At 46.2% G+C, this 20,650-nt stretch overlaps 1 protein-coding gene across 8 annotated transcripts in view; it reads right to left on the reverse strand.

The window, feature by feature from the left end:
• Positions 1–1,146: 1,146 nt before the first annotated feature.
• The window catches only part of pacsin3 (protein kinase C and casein kinase substrate in neurons 3), a 144,296-nt gene continuing 124,792 nt past the window's right edge, over positions 1,147–20,650 (reverse strand). For 7 of the 8 annotated variants that reach the window (XM_038807242.1, XM_038807248.1, XM_038807244.1 and 4 more), the window contains 2 exons: positions 14,345–14,505; positions 1,147–1,855 (listed from right to left, as the gene is read on the reverse strand). In XM_038807242.1, coding sequence (XP_038663170.1) covers positions 1,740–1,855; positions 14,345–14,505 — 277 coding nt within the window. In that variant the 3' untranslated portion in view covers positions 1,147–1,739. The remainder of the gene's footprint in view (positions 1,856–14,344; positions 14,506–20,650) is intronic. The other variant, XM_038807249.1, reaches the window with a different exon arrangement.

Genomic DNA, 20,650 nt, shown 5'->3' on the forward strand with positions numbered 1-20,650 from the left:
TAGAGGGTGGGACTGCTAAAGTGGATAGTAGTTATGAGCTTGTTGTTTACCAGTTGTATTTCCTGCATAGTTCATTATAGTTCTTGTTATCAATAAACAGTAATTGTGTTTGAACGTACAAACCTGGTGCATTTAATTATTAGGCAGTCAAGGGGAGCACGGTAGCATGGTGGTTAGCATAAATGCTTCACAGCTCCAGGGTCTCAGGTTCGATTCCCGGCTGGGTCACTGTCTGTGTGGAGTCTGCACATCCTCCCCGTGTGTGCGTGGGTTTCCTCCGGGTGCTCCGGTTTCCTCCCACAGTCCAAAGATGTGCGAGTTAGGTGGATTGGCCATGCTAAATTGCCCATAGTGTCCTAATAACAGTAAGGTTAAGGGGGGGGCTGTTGGGTTACGGGTATAGGGTGGATACGTGGGTTTGAGTAGGGTGATCATTGCTCAGCACAACATCGAGGGCCGAAGGGCCTGTTCTGTGCTGTACTGTTCTAAAAAAGGGCCAAAAGCTTTGGGTATTTTTATAAGAATTATTGGTTAATTCACTTGTGTTTTGACTCTGGGACACATGGGGCTCGAATTGACTGTGCAGGGTGTTGTAACGATATAAATAGTAAGAGGGTGGTAAATGAAGGAGCAGTGCCGATTAGGGACCAAAAAGGGAGTTTACATATTGAGGCCGGTGGCATGGGCGAGGTATTAAATGAATGCCTTACATCTGTCTTTACCAGGGATAGAAATGCTATTCAGTTCATGGTGATAGATGGGAAAATCTCTTCCTAGAAGGGTTAAAAATTGATAAGGAGGAAGTGTTGAATCGACTGTTGGTACTGAAAATCGACAAGGCACAGGGACCGGAGAAAATACACCCAAGGAAGTGAGAGTAGAAATTGCAGGGGTGTTGACCATAATCCTCCGGTCTTCACTAGACTCAGGGAAGGTGCCAGAGGACTGAAGAATTGTAAATGTTACATCCTTTTCTTTATCCCCTATTACACATTCCCCTGTTTCTGACTGTAAGTGTGGGTTCAAGGTATAGGGTAAGTTGTTGATCGTATGATAGGGCGCATCCTAAATCTTAATCTCTGGTGAAAGTTAAAAACCTCAAAGCCAGGAGTTGCAGATGCCAGAATGAATCAAATCTAGTCAGTGTGCGATCTGTAATATCCTTTTATTTCACACCTTCTCCTGCCATATACATATGAGATTAATTAAAATGCAGCCACTTCCTACATGAGGCTCGTCAAATCTTCTGCTTTCCATTTGGCAAATATAATCGCTGCATCTATTCCCAACAGCTGATGCGTTGTGACTGCATTTGATGGATGCTCCACTAACAGATGAAACATGGTCCAGTCCAAGGAAATAATCAGGTCTAGAATCCTTTCAGAAATCCAGAGCCTTAGTCCCAAAACTGGTTCAGACTATTTCACTAAACCAAGAGACAAATCAAAGTCTCCTCCTGAACCATCTATCAATGATAAATACTGCCCAGTTCATTCTAGAAGCATCTATCCTCGAGTTCAGGCAAGAGGACAGCAAAATAAAAAACCTAACCAAGGACGATACAAGTAAAGTGAATTAACCCCATGATTAATGAGCTCAAGTCTCGTATCTTCCTAATCCTTCATTCAGAGCAGAAAAAGAGCAGGGGGAAAAAAATGAAGCAGAAAAACCAGCAGCAGACAGAAAGAGTGGAGAGGGTAGAGAGTTGTACAGTGCTGAGAAAGTTTGTAAAGTATTCGTCAGGAGTTCACGAGGACTGCGTAGTTTGCAGGGTAGAGTCCTGATTGGCCATTGTCCAGTTGACCCTTACACCAGCCCTGTTCATCCTCTTCACCAATCTTCATTAACTCTTGACCTACAAGGAAAGTCAACAAGAACAGAGAGAGTAACTGAGCTGGCAATCACATGAATGGTGGCAAGCATCAACCCTACCCTCAGTATTCCCAATCCGTGTGGTGCAATCCTAATGTAACAATCTTCAATAAATGCAGCCTTGTTGGCATTATCATAGATGTCCTACAGTGCAGAACAAGGCCATATAGCCCAACGAGCCTGCACCGACCCTCTGAAAGAGCACCTACCTAGACCCACTCCCCTGCTCTATTCCCCATAGTCCCACCTAACCTGCACATCTTTTGGACTGTTGTAGGAAACCGGTGCACCCAGAGGAAGCCCACACAGACAGAGGGAGAAAATGCAAACGCCACATGTTATAGAACATAGAACATAGAACAGTACAGCACAGAACAGGCCCTTCGGCCCTCAATGTTGTGCCGAGCCATGATCACCCTACTCAAACCCACGTATCCACCCTATACCCGTAACCCAACAACCCCCCCCTTAACCTTACTTTTATTAGGACACTACGGGCAATTTAGCATGGCCAATCCACCTAACCCCAGGTTCGATTCTCGGCTTGGGTCACTGTCTGTGTGGAATCTGCACGTTCTACCCGTGTCTGCGTGGGTTATAGACATTCCAAAGTCACCTGGACCTTCTCTTCACCATCAAATGGTACAATAAACTGCCCCCAATGTTAGCCACCTTGCCCATTATTTGATGAAGCTACTGTTTCTGTGTTGTTTCTGATGGTGAATTTAGTGCACACTGTGTACGAGACACAGCAGTGTCTGACCATCTCTTAATCTGGCTGAGTGACTGTGGCCTGTGAAGCCCACAGATTTAGAATACAGAACAGTACAGCACAATACAGGCCCTTCAGCCCACGATGTTGTGCCAACCATTTATCCTAATCTAAGATCAACCTAACCTACACCCCTTCAATTTACTGTTGTCCATGTACCTGTCTAAGAGTCGCTTAAATGTCCCTAATGACTCTGACTCCACCACCTCTGCTGGCAGTGCATTTCACGCACCCACCACCCTCTGTTTAAAGAACCTACCTCTGACATCTCCCCTACACCTATCTCCAATCACCTTAAAACTATGTCCCCTCGTGACAGACATTTCCACCCTGGGGAAAAGTCTCTGGCTATCCACTCTTTCCATGCCTCTCATCACCTTGTACACCTCTATCAAGTCACCTCTCTGTCTTCTTCGCTCCAGTGAGAAAAGACCTAGCTCCCTCAACCTTTCGTCATAAGACATGCCCTCCAGTCCAGGCAGCATCCTGGTAAATCTCCTCTGTACCCTCTCCAAAGCATCCACATCCTTCACAATATTCCAAGTGTGGTCCAACCATGGTTTTATAAAGCTGCAACAAAACCTCGCGGCTCTTAAAACTCAATTTCCCTGTTAATGAAAGCCAACACACCATACCACTTCTTAACAACCCTATCAAGCTGGATGGCAACGTTGAGGGTTCTATGTACGTGGACCCCAAGATCCCTCTGTTTCCCCACATTTCCAAGAATCCTGCCTTTAACCCTGTATTCAGCATTCAAATTCCACCTTCCAAAATGAATCACTTCACATTTATCTAAGTTGAACTCCATCTGCCACTTCTAGCCCAGCTCTGCATCGCGCGTGCACACTGTCACGCAGCGAGACGCGCACACTGTCACGCAGCGAGACGCGCACACTGTCACGCAGCGAGACGCGCACACTGTCACGCAGCGAGACGCGCTCACTGTCGCGCAGCGAGATACACGCACTCTCACAGCGAGACACACACACATTCATACAGTGGGCAGCAAGATAGCACAGTGGTTAGCACAGTTGCTTCACAGCTCCAGAATCCCAGGTTCGATTCTCGGCTTGGGTCACTGTCTGTGTGGAATCTGCACGTTCTACCCGTGTGTGCGTGGGTTTCCTCCGGGTGCTCCGGTTTCCTCCCAAAGTCCAAAGATGTGGAGGTTCGGTGGATTGGCCATGATGAATTGCCCTTAGTGTCCAAAAATGGGTTGGTGGGGGTGACAGGGATAGAGTGAAGGTGTAGGTATATGGTGAAGGTGTAGGCAGAGGGTTGAGGTTTGGGCTGGGTGGGGTGCTCCTTCCAAGGGCTGGTGCAGACCCAATCCGTTTGGCCGAATTGCCTCCGTCTGCACTGTAAATTCTATGATAATTCTACGATACAGTGAGACACGCACACACGCTGACCTTCAGACAAGTGAGACTCACGCTGACTTTCAGACCCAAACAGGCGCCGGAATGTGGCGACTAGGGGCTTTTCACAGTAACTTCATTTGAAGCCTACTTGTGACAATAAGCGATTTTCATTCCATTTCAAGTGAGACACACGCTGACTTTCAGACAAGTGAGACACATGGGCGGCACGGTGGCACAGTGGTTACCATTGCAGCCATTGCTGAGGACCCAGGTTCGAATCCCAGTTCTGGGTCTCTGTCCGCCTGGAGTTTGCACATTCTCCCAGTGTCTGCATGGGTTTCACCCCCAAAACCCAAAGATGTGCAGGGTAGATGGATTGGCTACGCTAAATTGCCCCTTAAATTGGAAAAAAAATAATTGGGTATTCTAAATTTTTTTTTAAAAAGTGAGACACACACACAGACTTTCAGTCAGTGAGACACACAACTTCGGACAGTGAAATCCACACACACACACACACAAAGACGTTCTTACAATGAGACACACACAGATGAATGTAATACATTGGTGTATATTATGTTTCATATTATTGGGAGCAATGTTATTAAAAACCTTGGTTTAAAATACATACTGGCCGTGTGTTTAAGAAAGCTGTAATTAAGGAGTCATAAAAGGTGAGATCATGATCAATTCTAACCATTTACTTGTATACAGAGAGATGGCGAATGGGATATTGTTTTGATTGCTGGAGATACTCTGGAGAGTCAAGTATTTGAGGGATTATATTCAGTCCTAGCTAAGCAGGTGACATTTTAGTGGGGCACAGATAATGTAATTAAAGGGAGAAGCCAAGTCTGAATGACGTTTGTAGTTTTTCCAAATGCTGTTAGGTTGTGCAGGTGAGTCTGACAAGACTGAAAGATTTTCAGGTTGTTCCTGAAAAGGGTTTCTCTTGCTCTCCAAAATCCACACGGATAAATAAATCTTTTTTGTTAACTTTATTTATAAGTGGCATTTGAACTGTATTGGGTTGCTTAATTGGAATTAGTGGCAGTTGTGGAAACTAAGTTGAAGTTTTCCCTTTTATTTTACCTGATAATTGTAAAGCTATTTTTTTTAATGTTACTGTGGTTAATTCTCTGTTGAAATTAAAGTGTGTTTCATCACAAAAGATACCAATTGGTCAGAATCATCACTCCTAGTATCCTTCTCTCACGATTTTACAAATTGAAAAATTGTTTGAGGTTCTTGTGTGGTATCTTGATAAAAGTTGGGGTTTGGTCTGGTTTCCTAACAAAAAATGGCAGCTCTTTAGAATCCCTACAGTGCAAAAGGGGGCCATTCGGTCCCCTAGCTAGGCCTACTCCCCTGCCCTATCCCCATAACCCCACCTAACCTGCACATCCCTGGACACTAAAGGGAATTTTATCATGGCCAGTCCACCTAACCTGCACATCTTTGGACTGTGGAATGTAACCAGAGCACTCGGAGGAAACCCACGCAGACACAGGGAGAAAGTGCAAACTCCACATAGTCAGTCAGACAAGACAGGGATTGAACCCGGGTCCCTGGGGCTGTCAGCCAGCAGTGCTAACCATTATACCACCATTACCGGGATTAAAAAGTATAATTCCTAGTTTGGTTGCAGATTATTGAATTTAAAGACAGCGATTGTGAGAGGTGGTTCTTTCTTTCAGGTATTGATACTTCCAAAAGATCGATGGTATAAGGTGCCCACATAAGGGAAATTCCAAGAAAGACGAGGACAAAGTAAACTGTCAATAGAAATTGGTTGATAGATTTGAAAGCTTCTCGAGGCTTTTTGGTGGTGGAAGTGGCGGAGGCTGCTCCTGTGACTCAGGCCATTCCAATAACTAATGTACTATCAACAGATTAGGTGGTGAGTCCACTGCGGAGTTCGGAGGAAGCAAAATGGGGAGAAGGCCATTTGGCCGTCCAGCTCATCAGCTGAGGTGGTGGTGGCTTCCCGGGAGATTTTACAGATAAGGGACTAGAGTGGCAGTTTGGCTTCTGCCCCATCTAAAGAAAATGTGGCTTCCAAAACATTCTGTAGGGATCTTTTTAGATTGGAGCCTCCAGAGGAGAGTTTGGTCATGGCAGAGCCTTTAGATGGGTTGTCCATCCCATTGGTGGAGAGAGAAAGGTGGGAGGAGTTAGAATCCCCGTTGGGCCCTGAGGAAATTATGAAATGCATTGGCTTAATGCAGACGGTTAAAGCTCCCGGCCCCGATGGATTCCCCATTGAGTTTTAGAAGAAATTTGTTGTTCAGTTGATCCGATTATTCTGGATATGTTCAATGATTCCTTGTACCGGGGTTTGTTGCCCGTTACACTTGGATAGGCTTATATTTCTCTGACCATGACGAAGGAAAAGGACCCTATGGAATGTGGGTCGTTTCGACCAAGATCACTTTTGAACGCGGATGCTAAATTACCTGCGAAGGTGTTGGCACTGAGGTTAGAGTCCTGCCTCCCAGAGGAGGACCAGACAGACTTCATTAAGAGTTGGCAATCGTTGGCCAATATACGTCGGCTGTTAAATATTGTCCTTTCCCCCTCTCCTGTGCTCGAACCAGAGGTGATTGTGTCCACGGACGCCAAAAAAGCATCTCATAGGGTGAAGTGGGGGTATCTCATTGAGATCCTTGGGAGGTTGGGTTTGGGGCAAAAATTCCTATCTTGGCTTTGGTTACTGTAGAAGGGGCACATGGCTAGTGTCCGCACCAATGCCTTAAACCTCGGGGTATTTTTTGTTGAACAGGGGTCTGAGACAAGGATATCCACTGTTTTCACTTCTATTTGCTTTAGCAATTAGAATCATAGAATCAGAGAATTTACAGTGCAGAAGGCGGCCATTCAGCCCATCAAGTCTGCACCGGCTCTTGGAAAGAGCACCCTACCAAAGGTCAACACCTCCACCCTATCCCCATAACCCAACCCAACACTAAGGGCAATTTTGGACACTAAAGGCAATTTATCATGGTCAATCCACCTAAACTGCACATTTTTGGACTGTGGGAGGAAACCGGAGCACCCGGAGGAATCTCACACACGGGGAGGATGTACAGACTCTGCACAGACAGTGACCCAAGCCGGAATCGAACCTGGGACCCTAGAGCTGTGAAGCAATTGTGCTATCCACAATGCTACCGTGCTGCCCATTTGCCCACTTGACAATTGAACTACTGGCCATAGTATTGAGGTCTTCCGATAGGCAGAAGGGGATAAGCTGGGGAGGGAGGGAACATAAGGTGTCCTTGTACACAGATGATTTGTTTCTTTAGAACACAGGCGCTGTCTCCACTATTGATGTGATAATGAAGAATCTTGGCTCCACCTCTGGGTACAAGTTGAATCTGGATAAGAGCGAATACTTTCTGTTTTATCCCCCTGGGAGGGGAGTCGATCTGGGAATCTTTCATTTTCGTCTGGTCAGATCTAGCTTTCGTTACCTGGGTGTCTGGGTGGCCCATGATCAGATCTTGCTTCATAAACTAAATGATCCTAGCCCAATGAATGGGGTCAAATCTGACTTGCAGAAATGGGATAACCTCCCCCTGTCCTTGGCGGGCAGGGTTCAGACTATTAAAATGAATGTCTGCCGAGGTTTTTATTTCATTTTCAGTGTCTCCCTACTTTTCTCTCTAAATCCTTTTTTGTTAGAGTTAACAAATTAGTGTCTTCTTTTATTTAGGCAGGCAAGACCCCAATAATCGATCAGGTGTTTCTCCAGAGAGGTAGACAGTCGGATGGTTTTGCTTGACCCAATTTGTTATTTCATGATTGGGCTGCCAATATTGAGAAAGTACTGCGGTGGCTTGGTGATCAGAACCCATATTCTGGGCGGAGATGGCAGATGGAGTTTAATCTGGACAAATGTGAGGTAAGGCATTTTGGAAGGTCTAATGCAGTAATACAGTGAATGGTAGGGGCATCTTGACAAATACATGAATAGAGTAGGAATAGAGGGATACGGACCCCGAAAGTGTAGAAGATTTTAGTTCAGACGGGCAACATGGTCGACGCAGGCTTGGAGGGCTGAAGGTCCTGTTCCTGTGCTGTATTTTTCTTTGTTCTTGTTCATATGGGGCCTGTTTGCCCGGGGGGGGGGGGGGGGGGGGGGGGTAGAGGCTGGACGGGGGCTATAAGGATGGCAGTGGGCAGAGATTGAGAGATGTGGGTACCTGTTCATTCAGGAGGGTTTCCCGACCTCGGAGGCATTAGAGGAGGAGTTTGAATTGCCAGGCTGAAAAGAGTCAATTCATCCTCGTCGTGTGCCAGGCTTAGCTTGATCCAGTTCAAGGTGGTCCACAGGGCCCACATGACGGTAACCTGGATGGGCAGGTTCATTGACAAGGTGGAGGACAGATGTGGCGGTGTGGGGGGTAGCCCAGCAAACCATGTATATATGTTTTGGGCATGTCCGAAATTGAGGGGATTCTGGCAGGGATTTGCGGACGTTATGTCAGAGGTCCTGGAAGGAAGGGTAACTCCGAGTCCAGAATTGCCAATATTTGGGGTATCGGAGGATCCGGAGGTCAAGGGGGGGGGAGGGAGGCAGATGTTCTGGCCTTCTCCTCCCTGGTGGCCCAGAGACGGATTTTGCTGGGATGGAGGGACTCAGAGCCCCCGAAGTCAGGAGTGTGGGTCAGCGATATGGCAGGGTTTCTCAGTCTGGAGAAAATTAAATTAGCTTTGAGAGGATCAGTTCAAGGGTTTGCCCTGAGATGGCAGCCGTTCATAGACTACTTCAAGGAAAATTGAACTTCAGCAGTAAGGGTGGGGGTGAAGGAAAATAGGAGGCAAGGCAATGTTACAACGGGACAGAGCATATAGTTTATGGGCAGCTAGAGAATAGAGCGGGGGATGTAGGGGGTGTTATTCTGTAGGTTTTTTCTTTCTTTACATGTGTCGGCCCGCGCGGTTGTTTAAGAGATGTTAATGTGTTAAACTGTGAAAATTACAAATGCTTCAAAAAAAAACATTTTCTAAAAAAATGTTTCTAAAAAATGGAGGCAAGTTCTTGTAGGGGCTCTTGTTTAGATGCCTTAATAACTTCTTGCTTCCATTCTCTCCTGCAAGATTTTCTTCAAATACGGTGGTGGTATCCACCCCGAGGATCTGGAAACAATTCAGGCAACATTTTATATTTAGCTCCATGTTGTTGCTAGCTTCTATCTGTGGTAATCATCTCTTTGTGCCGGAGAGTTTAGACTCGACATTTGCGTTATGGGAGGGGAAGGGTCTGGAGAGGTTTGGAGACTTATTTGCGGCGGGAAGGTTTGCCAGTTTTGGGTAGCCAGCGATAAAATTTCAATTCCCTGGCACCAATTTGTTTAAATATTTCCAGATTCATGATTTTTTGAAGAAGAGGATCCCCTGTTGAAGGGGATTTTATCTTTGACCGGGTCTGGTGGGGGGAGTACTTTGGGTATTTGTGGCTAGATCCTATCAGCGAAGTCTTCTCCGTTGGACTCGACATTTGCGTTATGGGAGGGGAAGGGGCTGGAGAGGTTTGGAGACTTATTTGCGGAGGGAAGGTTTGCCAGTTTTGGGTAGCGTCTTTTCTTCCGTCTTTTCCAGTTCAAGATGGTGCACAGGGTTCATCTGACCAATGCGAGGATGAGTTTTTTTTTCAGGGATGGATGACAGCAGTGAGCGATGTTCTCGGTGACCAGCTAATCATATTCATATGTTTTGGTGATGTCCCAAGTTGTTAAGCTTTTGGGTCTCCTTCTTTGACACCGTGTCAGAAATTCTTAACGTCAAACCTTGTCCATTTTGGTGGCCATTTTCAGGGCATCGAACTTGCCAGAGCTACAGACGGGGGCGAAGGCGGATGCCCTTGTTCTTGCCTCATTACGAGCCCGAATGGATGGAGCTCTCTTAATCTACCCAGTGCCTCAGTCTGGTTGGGCGACCTGCAGGAATTTTTCCATTTGGAGAAGGTCGGCTACACCATTTGGGGGGTCGGTAGAGAGGTTCTACCTGAGATGGGAGCCATTCATTTCCTTTTTCAAAGAGTTGTTTAGGATTTTTTTAGTTTATTGTTGGGTGGGTTAGGTTTGGATGAGTTCTTGACTGTGTTATTTTTATACTGTAAACTGAAGCATTTGTTTTATATTGTACTGTTATCCTATTTGGTTGAAATGAAAAAGTTTTCAATGAAAATATTTTTGAAAAACTGAGGAATTATGCACATAGCAGGAAGGGAAAATATGTTTGTGATGCTTTATCACAATTCTGAGATGAAAGAAAGATGGAACTTTCAAAGTTGGAAAAAAAAGACTGAAATGGACTATTCCAATGTTTAAATATTCATGTCTAAATATAATCAGACTATTTGTGGTGTTTAGTAATGAGTAATAATTTAAAGGGCTTGGAAAATGAAGCCACATTTAGCTCAGTTGGAGGACAGCTGGTTTGTGATGCAGATCGAGGCCAGCAGCACAGGTTCAACCCCGGTATTGACTGAGGTTATTGATGAATGCACCGCCTTTTCAACCTTGCCCCTCGCCTGAGGTGTGGTGATCCTCAGGTTAAATCATCACCAGTCAGGGGCAGCTCGGTGGCACAGTGGTTAGCACTGCTGCCTCATGGCACCGAGGTCCCAGGTTCGATCCCAACCCTGGGTCACTATCCGTGTGGAGTTTGCACATTCTCACCGTGTTTGCGTGGGTTTTGCCCCCACAACCCAAAGATGTGCAGCACAAGTGGATTGGCCACGCTAAATTGCCCCTTAATTGGGAAAAATGAATTGGGTACTCTAAATTTATTTTAAAATCATCACCAGTCAGCTCTCCCTCTCAAAGGGGAAAGCAGCCTATGATCTGTGGTGCTGGCGACTTTACATATTGCTGTTACATTTTTGTTTAAGGGGGAGTTTTGCTGAATGTAAGAAATTGATATATATACATAGATGTTGTGTATATATCTGTTGGGAGTAATTAAAAAAACATCCTGGTTTAACACAGGCAAGAAGTGTGTCTGCAAAAGGTGAAATTAAGATGTCATAAATGTGAGGTCATCATTCATTTCAACCATGTATTTGCTGACAAAGAGACACAAATGGAATTTGGTTATGATTGCTGGAGATTCCCTGGAGAGTAGATAACTTGAGACAGTGTGTTTCGATTTAGGCAAGTAGGTCACTGGTTTTAAGTGGGATAAAGATGATGTAATTAATCAGAGGAGCTGGGTGTGTTGATATAGGTTTGGCTGTCTGCCAGGAGCTTTCAATTTGAGTTGACGTTTTTGCCAAATACTGTCAGGTTGAGCAGTAGTCTGACAAAGACAGAAGGATCGGCAGGCTGTTTCCTCTCTCCAAACAGTCTTTCCAAGAAATCGCTTTACTTGTGCACCATTCGCTGAAGGTAAGCATGCAGGTGCAGTAGGCGGTAAAGAAGGCTAATGGTATGTTGGCCTTCATTGCGAGAGGTTCCGAGTATAGAAGCAAGGTTGTGTTGCTGCAATTGTACAGGGCCTTGGTGAGGCCACACTTGGAGCATTGTGTACAGTTTTGGTCTCCTCTGAGGAAGGATGTTCTTGGTCTCGAGGGAGTGCACCGAAGGTTTACCAGACTGATTCCAGGGATGGCGGGACTGTCACAGGAGGAGAGATTGACGAGGTTGGGATTATTCTCGCTCGAGTTCAGAAGAATGAGGGGGGATCTCATAGAGACTTAGAAAATTCTAACAGGACTCAACAGGGTAGGTTCAGGGAAGATGTTACCAATGATGGTGTGTCCAGAACCAGAGGTTACAGTCTGAGGATTCAGGGTAAACCATTTCAGACAGAAATAAGGAGACATTTCTTCACACAAAGAGTGGTGAACCTGTGGAATTCATTATCACAGGAAGTAGTTGATGCTGAAACTTTGAATATATTCAAGAGGCGGCTAGATATTGCACTTGGGAAGAATGGGATCAAAGGCTATGGGGAGAAAGCAGGATAAGGTTATTGAGTTGGATGATCAGCCATGATCGTGATAAATGGCGGAGCAGGCTCAAAGGGCCAAAAGGCCTCCTCCTGTTCCTATCTTCTCTGTATCTAAGTGTACAGCATTTGCGTTTGCTAACTTTATTTTAAAGTGGCTTTTTATCTGTAATGGGCTTTGCTTAATTGGAGATTGAGAAGATATAAGTTAGTAATAAAAAGGGTTTCCCTTTATTGTTACGAACAGCTAGTTGATTGAAAAGCCATTTTCTGTGATGTCAATGTGTTTAATCCTGTGTTAAGATTAAAAGATACCAATTGGTCAGTGGAATCACTTGTGGAGGTCATTTTTCTTTCCTCACAGTTTTACAAATTGTAAGGATCCTCCTGTTTAAACCCTGTTTGTTTCCTGTTTTCCTCTTTCTTTTAATTTTGCTATTACAATTTTTACCCAGGAATGATTTATGGACATGTGTCTTGAAGGCAACTTGTATCTTTAACTCAAGCAGGAGTGTTTTGATTTTAAGAAAACATGAGGCATGATTCCAGAATGATTGAACTGACATCAGTGATGACTCAGATTTATGGACGTGGCTGGTGGCCAATGAACAGGCTTGAGATGATGGGCTTTGCCAATGGGCTGTGGTGATTGGTTCGGTTTTCTCTGGAATGTCTCTCTCCCCAGGAGGGCTGGGTTATAGTTTTCCTTTCAGTTCAGAAGCAGTAGAAGCTTTTTTTTTTACTTTTCTCTCTCCGATATGATGAAATCGCTCTGAAAAATCCAATGTAAGAACTCTTTTCCTTCCCCAGTAAGGCAGGGGGACATTTTAATGAAACTGCAAAAAATTGATATAAACCTAGACTGGGAGCTGGGGTTGATGCGAGACCAAGAGTCTTATGAGAGAAGTAGTCTCAAAAGTGGACCTTTGAGTTGAAGACCTAGTTTCAATAAAGGCTAAAGAGTCTTTCCAGAGGAAATCCTACTGCATGCGAGTACTGAATGAATGTTACTGCCAGAAGACCCTCATGAACTGGCCTGCTGCAAAGAATTCAACATCGAAAACAGGGACTGTTATTTTTTTTACCTTAATAAATATTATTTTTACCCTTTGCACCCCTCTGTGTTTGGTTGTCTTATCCGTGTGGGTAGAGGGTGGGACAGTTAAAAAGGGGGGGTGGCAGATTAGCTTGCCGTTATTCCATTGTAGTTACTGCATGTTTCATCTTTATTTCAGTTATAAATAAGCAGTAATTGTGTTTCAACTTACAAACCTGGTGACAGCAAAGGACCACAGATTTCAGGAGTTTTCTAGGACTTATTAGTTAATTCATTTGTGTTGGGACTCTGGGGGATGTGGGGCTGGAATCGACTGTGTACAAGCCCAGGGGTGTCGTAACATAAAATTGACAAAACGTGTCTGTCTGGTATCCTAACAAACATTGGGATTTGGTCCAGGATCTGAACAAGGGTCATTCCCTAAAATCAAAACAGGACACAAGCACACGTGAGTACTGTTACAAAGATACTGCTCTAAATTAGTCCATTTTCAAACAAGCAGTGGCAAACATGAATATAATGAAACTTATCCATTACACACCCATTCACGAGCAGCGAGAGGTGCACGCACAATTAGACAGGAGCACTGTTAGTCACAAAACCCTACTAGAAACAAGGGTTTTTAGACTGGGCGGGATACTAATATAGAAACATACAGAGAAAATAGAAGCAGGATGAGTCCATTCAGCCCTTTGAGCCTGCTCTGTCATTAATTACGATCATGGCTGATCATCAAGTTCAATACCCTGACCCTGCCTCCCCCCCATATCCCTTTAGCCCCAAGAGCTGTCTCTAATTCCTTCTTGAAATTACACAATGTTTTGGCCTCTACTACTCTCTGTGGTAGTGAATTCCACAGATTCACCACTTTCTGGGTGAAGAAATTTCTCCTCACCTCAGTCCTCAAAGGTTTACCCCTTATCCACAAACTATGACCTTGAGTTCTGGACTCACCCACCATCGGGAATGTTCTTTCTGAATCTACCCTGTCCAATCCTGTTAGAATTTTGTAAGTGTCCACGAAATTCCCTCTCACTCTTCTAAACTCCAATGTGTACAGGACAATAAGGTCAGACAAATCCCAGCGGAGCGAATGGGCCAGATGGCCAGGGTCTCTGCTTGGCTAAGTAAGCTGGTCAATTGTATACCGTGCTGTTTAGCTATTCCATTATTATACAAAGCCATGCGAGGCTTTAGAATATACTTTGCTGAGGAGGATGCGTGTTGGTGAGAGATGGATTCTGAGGTTTAACATGCAGAGCGCGTACAGCCTGCACATGCAGCATTGCGGAACAAGACCGATCTATGTTAGTGTGTCAATACCTGCCGAGAAGCTTAGCTCATCAGCCTCCTGCCCCGCATAATCATACAGTGCTCGCACTCTGACCATTGCTACCTTCATATCATCCTCAGAGCTCAGTGTGAACACAAATTTCCTGGGGCTGTCATCATCCGACCAATCAGACGAATAATCCTTAACTCCACTGTGGGACAAAACACAGATTAGTGCAAGGTATGCATAGATAGAGAGAAATAGAGAGAGAGAGAGAGTGAAAGAGAAAGGGAGCAAACGTTATACAGAGGCACAAGGTACCATACAGTACAGAAGGAAGCTATTCAGCCCATCGCACCAGTGCTGGCTCCCACAGAGCTGCCACAGGGATTAGTGCTGGAGCCTCAATTTTTTACAACCTCTTTAAATGACTTGAATGAAGGGACTGAAGGTTTGGTTGCTAAATTTTCTGATGACACAAAGATAGGTCAGAAAGTAAATTGTGAAGAGAACATAAGGAGGCTAAAAAAGGGACATACATAGGTTAGTGAGTGGGCAAAGATCTGGCAAATGAAGTATAATGTGGGAAAATGTGAAATTGTCCATTACAGAGGAATCTGGGGGTCCGAGTGCATGAATCACAAAAGGCTGGTATACAGGTACAGCAAGTAATTAGAAAGCAAATAAAATGTTACCATTTATTGGGATGAATTCTCCATTAATGGGATTCTCCATTCTGCTGGCAGCGCACCCCCGTCCACGAGTTTCCCAGCAGCGTGGGGTGGCTACAATGGGAAATCCCATTGGCCAGCGGAGGGAACGGAGAGTGCCGCTATCAGCAACATCTCGCTGCTGAGAAACATGTGGTTGTGGAAGCGAAAAATTGACCAGATTGTGAGGGGGATTGAATACAAAGGTCGGGAGGTTATGCTTCAGTTGTGCAGGGCATTGGTGTGATCACATCTGGAGTATTGTGTACAGTATTGATCTCCGTATTTCAGGAAAGATGTAAATGTGTCAGAAGCAGTTCAGAGAAGATTCACTGGACAAATACCAGGAACGGGCAGGTTGAGTTATGATGAAAGGTTGGAGAGATTAGGTTTGTATGGAAGAGAGTAAGAGGTGACTTGATGAAACATCTCCTTATTTGTTTCATCAAAACCCTTTTCAACAGCTCTTACAAATCTCCTTGTAATTTTCTCTGCTGTCCGGGGAACAACTCCAGCTTGTAGTCTTCCCATCGAACTGATCCTCCATTCTCCATAATCTCTCCTAACTTCTCCAATGTCTAAAATATGCTGAATTGACCACACTAGCCCAGCAGGTTTACAAAGCTTCAGGATAACTTCCTTACTTTAGTATTCTATGTCTTTATTAAAATAGCCAAGGATTCTATAGGCTTTTAAACGAAAATCATCCCAAACATTCCTCTGACCTTCATCGCTTTCTGTACATCCCCAGGATTCACTATTCTTGCACAACCTTTAATATTGGATCCATATTCCTCATCATTCCTATCAAAATGTATTATTTCATGCTTCACTGTTAAATGGCGGCTGCCACCAGTCTACTCATTTCACCATCCTTTAAGGTCCTCCTGAATTCAGTTGCTAACCAAATTCTTCACTACATTCCTTTGTTGCTAGAATCATATGCAGTCTATTCAGCCCATCACCTCTGTTGAGACACACAAATTTAATTTAGTGCCACACATCCAACCTTTTCCCCTGTAGGCCTGCACATTCCTCCTTTTCAGGTAAAAATCCAATTTCCTCTTCAATGTCTTGATTGACCACCGTCTCCACCACACTCTCAGCATTGACCCCGTCTCCACCACACTCTCAGCATTGACCCTGTCTCCACCACACTCTCAGCATTGACCCTGTCTCCACCACACTCTCAGCATTGACCCTGTCTCCACCAAACTCTCAGCATTGACCCTGTCTCCACCATACTCAGCATTGACCCTGTCTCCACCACACTCTCAGCATTGACACTGTCTCCACCACACTCTCAGCATTGACCCCGTCTCCACCACACTCTCAGCATTGTCCCTGTCTCCACCACACTCTCAGCATTGACCCTGTCTCCACCACACTCTCAGCATTGACCCTGTCTCCACCACACTCTCTGCATTGACCCCGTCTCCACCACACTCTCAGCATTGTCCCTGTCTCCACCACACTCTCTGCATTGACCCCGTCTCCACCACACTCTCAGCATTGACCCTGTCTCCACCACACTCTCAGCATTGACACTGTCTCCACCACACTCTCGGCATTGACCCCGTCTCCACCACACTCTCAGCATTGACCCTGTCTCCACCACACTCTCAGCATTGACCCTGTCTCCACCACACTCTCAGCATTGACCCCGTCTCCACCACACTCTCAGCATTGACCCTGTCTCCACCACACTCTCAGCATTGACGCTGTCTCCACCACACTCTCATCACTGACCCCGTCTCCGTTCAGACAGTTTCAATCCCATGTTACTGCTGTCCTGTTTACCCATGAGCCCTAGTTTTTGCTGATAAGTCTGCTGTGTGGGACTTCATGAAATTCTGTCCTGTATACCAACCCAAGCCAGTAGTAAATCTCTAAATGAGCTGTTCTCCTCTACCAGTCTCTGGGGAACACCACTCTATACTTCTCTCTAGCCAAAGAAATAACCTTTCATCTCTTCTCGCTGCTGTCTGCCCCTGTACTCATTTCTATTTAAAATGACGCTGTCATTGTCACTTTAATCCCCTGCACTCTGACTTCACTCATAAGTCTATTCTGAAGAATTCTGTCAGCTGCCTTCTGGAAATCCATATACACAGCTCCTTTGACCACCATGGACCACCCATCTTAAGTTTTCAAAATATTCAATTAAATTATTCAAATGGGAAAATAGGATGAGAATACTTGTGGTTGTTTGTGACTGGTGCAGACACGATGGGCCAAAGGGCCTTTTCTGTACTGCAGATCTCTATGACTCTCAAAACGATTTGCTTTCAACAAATCTATGCTGACTTTCATTTATCAGCTCACAGTTTTCCAAATGCCAATTGATTTTATCCCAGACGAATGTCGTGAAAATGTTCCCCACCATCGGCAAGCCAGCAGTTACACAGTTTAGCCCTTGACCCCGTTCTAAAACAGGCAAGACGGATGTAAAATTACTTATTTCCCCCCTCACCCACACCCTCTGCCTCCACAGGAACATCTCCGAATCAGCCCTACCCTTCCTCTCAAGTCCCTTTTGTGTTTTTAACATTCTTTGGCTTCCCTATTATCATGGCCATTAGTCCAGTGCTCTGAACCTGCGTCTCCAGTTCCGAATGCAACTCAAGCGAGTCCCAAACTTGACTGATCGAGCCCCTTTTGATGCGGCTTGCTTTGTTTTTGTACCCTTTCACTAACATTGTACTTGTGAGAAAGCATCATTCAATTAACAGCTTTTTTGTCAAAAGGCCTTGTAGAATTATGTCTCTGTCCTGTTTCTCATTCTTTGAGTGACAGTATTGGAGCTCTTTAAATACTGCATTTTAGGAGTAAATGATTTGAAAAGCCTCTTGTTATTGCAGAGCTGCGCATTAATCTATTCTCATCGATTGTATGAAGTGGGGTGAGCAGCGGGGGATGGAGTGAGTGAGTGGTTACTAACATTTGTTGCTGTCCGTTGGGTAGGGTTTTGTACAAGCCTGTCGGCGTCTCCCTTCTAAACCTGCAGATTCAAGGAACATTTTAGGGAGACATTTTGCACTGTCATAGGGGTGACAGGCTGGGTGCCGGGAATGTGGTGGAGACAGGGTCAATGCTGAGAGCGTGGTGGGGACGGGGTCAATGCTGAGAGTGTGGTGGGGACTGGGTCAATGCTGAGCGTGTGGTGGAGACGGGGTCAATGCCGAGAGTGTGGTGGAGACAGGGTCAATACTGAGAGTGTGATGGAGACAGTGTCAATGCTGAGGGTGTGGTGGAGACGGGGTCAATGCTGAGAGTGTGGTGGGGACTGGGTCAATGCTGAGAGTGTGGTGGAGACGGGGTCAATGCCGAGAGTGTGGTGGAGACAGGGTCAATACTGAGAGTGTGATGGAGACAGTGTCAATGCTGAGGGTGTGGTGGAGACGGGGTCAATGCTGAGAGTGTGGTGGGGACTGGGTCAATGCTGAGAGTGTGGTGGAGACGGGGTCAATGCTGAGAGTGTGGTGGAGACGGGGTCAATGCTGAGAGTGTGGTGGAGACAGGTTCAATGCTGAGTGTGTGGTGGAGACTGGGTCAATGCTGAGAGTGTGGTGGGGACTGGGTCAATGCTGAGAGTGTGGTGGAGACAGGGTCAATGCCGAGAGTGTGGTGGAGACAGGGTCAATGCTGAGAGTGTGGTGGAGACGGGGTCAATGCTGAGAGTGTGGTGGAGACAGGGTCAATGCTGAGAGTGCGGTGGAGACAGGGTCAATGCTGAGAGTGTGGTAGAGACGGGGTCAATGCTGAGAGTGTGGTGGGGACTGGGTCAATGCTGAGAGTGTGGTGGAGACAGGGTCAATGCTGAGGATGTGGTGGAAACAGGGTCAATGCTGAGAGTGTGGTGGAGACGGGGTCAATGCTGAGAGTGTGGTGGAGACGGGGTCAATGCTGAGAGTGTGGTGGGGACAGGGTCAGTGCTGAGAGTGTGGTGGAGACAGGGTCAATACTGAGAGTGTGGTGGAAACAGGGTCAATGCTGAGTGTGTGGTGGAGACAGGGTCAATGCTGAGAGTGCGGTGGAGACGGGGTCAATGCTGAGAGTGTGGTGGAGACAGGGTCAATACTGAGTGTGTGGTGGAGACAGGGTCAATGCTGAGAGTGTGGTGGAGACGGGGTCAATGCTGAGAGTGTGGTGGAGACAGGGTCAATACTGAGTGTGTGGTGGAGACAGGGTCAATACTGAGTGTGTGGTGGAGACAGGGTCAATGCTGAGAGTGTGGTGGAGACAGGGTCAATGCTGAGAGTGTGGTGGAGACGGGGTCAATGCTGAGAGTGTGGTGGAGACAGGGTCAATGCTGAGAGTGTGGTGGAAACAGGGTCAATGCTGAGTGTGTGGTGGAGACAGGGTCAATACTGAGAGTGTGGTGGAGACGGGGTCAATGCTGAGAGTGTGGTGGAGACTGGGTCAATGCTGAGAGTGTGGTGGGGACTGGGTCAATGCTGAGAGTGTGGTGGAGACGGGGTCAATGCTGAGAGTGTGGTGGGGACTGGGTCAATGCTGAGAGTGTGGTGGAGACGGGGTCAATGCTGAGAGTGTGGTGGGGACAGGGTCAGTGCTGAGAGTGTGGTGGAGACGGGGGTCAATACTGAGAGTGTGGTGGAAACAGGGTCAATGCTGAGTGTGTGGTGGAGACAGGGTCAATGCTGAGAGTGTGGTGGGGACAGGGTCAGTGCTGAGAGTGTGGTGGAGACGGGGGTCAATACTGAGAGTGTGGTGGAGACAGGGTCAATGCTGAGAGTGTGGTGGAGACGGGGTCAATGCTGAGAGTGTGGTGGAGACAGGGTCAATGCTGAGAGTGTGGTGGAGACAGGGTCGATGCTGAGAGTGTGGAGGAGACCGGGTCAATGCTGAGAGTGTGGTGGAGACAGGGTCAATGCTGAGAGTGTGGTGGAGACAGGGTCAATGCTGAGTGTGTGGTGGAGACAGGTTCAATGCTGAGTGTGTGGTGGAGACGGGGTCAATGCTGAGAGTGTGGTGGAGACAGGGTCAATACTGAGAGTGTGGTGGGGACAGGGTCAATGCTGAGTGTGGTGGAGACGGGGTCAATGCTGAGAGTGTGGTGGGGACTGGGTCAATGCTGAGAGTGTGGTGGAGACAGTGTCAATGCTGAGTGTGTGGTGGAGACAGGGTCAATGCTGAGAGTGTGGTGGGGACTGGGTCAATGCTGAGTGTGTGGTGGAGACAGTGTCAATGCTGAGTGTGTGGTGGAGACAGGGTCAATGCTGAGAGTGTGGTGGAGACAGTGTCAATGCTGAGTGTGTGGTGGAGACAGGGTCAATGCTGACAGATTGAGACAATATTGACTCTGTCTCCATCTGTACAGGGCATGATTAATCCACATCTGGATCACTGTGAGCAGTTTTGCGCTCTTATTGCTTGTGATCTTATTGTGGAGATCATTACCCTATTGTCTTGTGTACTGGCTGCAGTTTTCTAATGAAGATAAATTGGGTGGGGGGGGAAAGAGGGCCTACATGAATCATTATGGTAATTGTTGGTATGGGACAAGTAATAACGATCTTAACCAGCCAGGCTGCTGACTGGGGAGGGGGGAGTCCAGCCCCTCCTCAATGCAACATACTCACACTCCCCCACTCCACAAGATTATTTCTTGGGGAGTCCTACAAT

Source organism: Scyliorhinus canicula, chromosome 9 (assembly GCF_902713615.1).
Source record: "Scyliorhinus canicula chromosome 9, sScyCan1.1, whole genome shotgun sequence".
Classification (NCBI taxonomy): domain Eukaryota; kingdom Metazoa; phylum Chordata; class Chondrichthyes; order Carcharhiniformes; family Scyliorhinidae; genus Scyliorhinus; species Scyliorhinus canicula.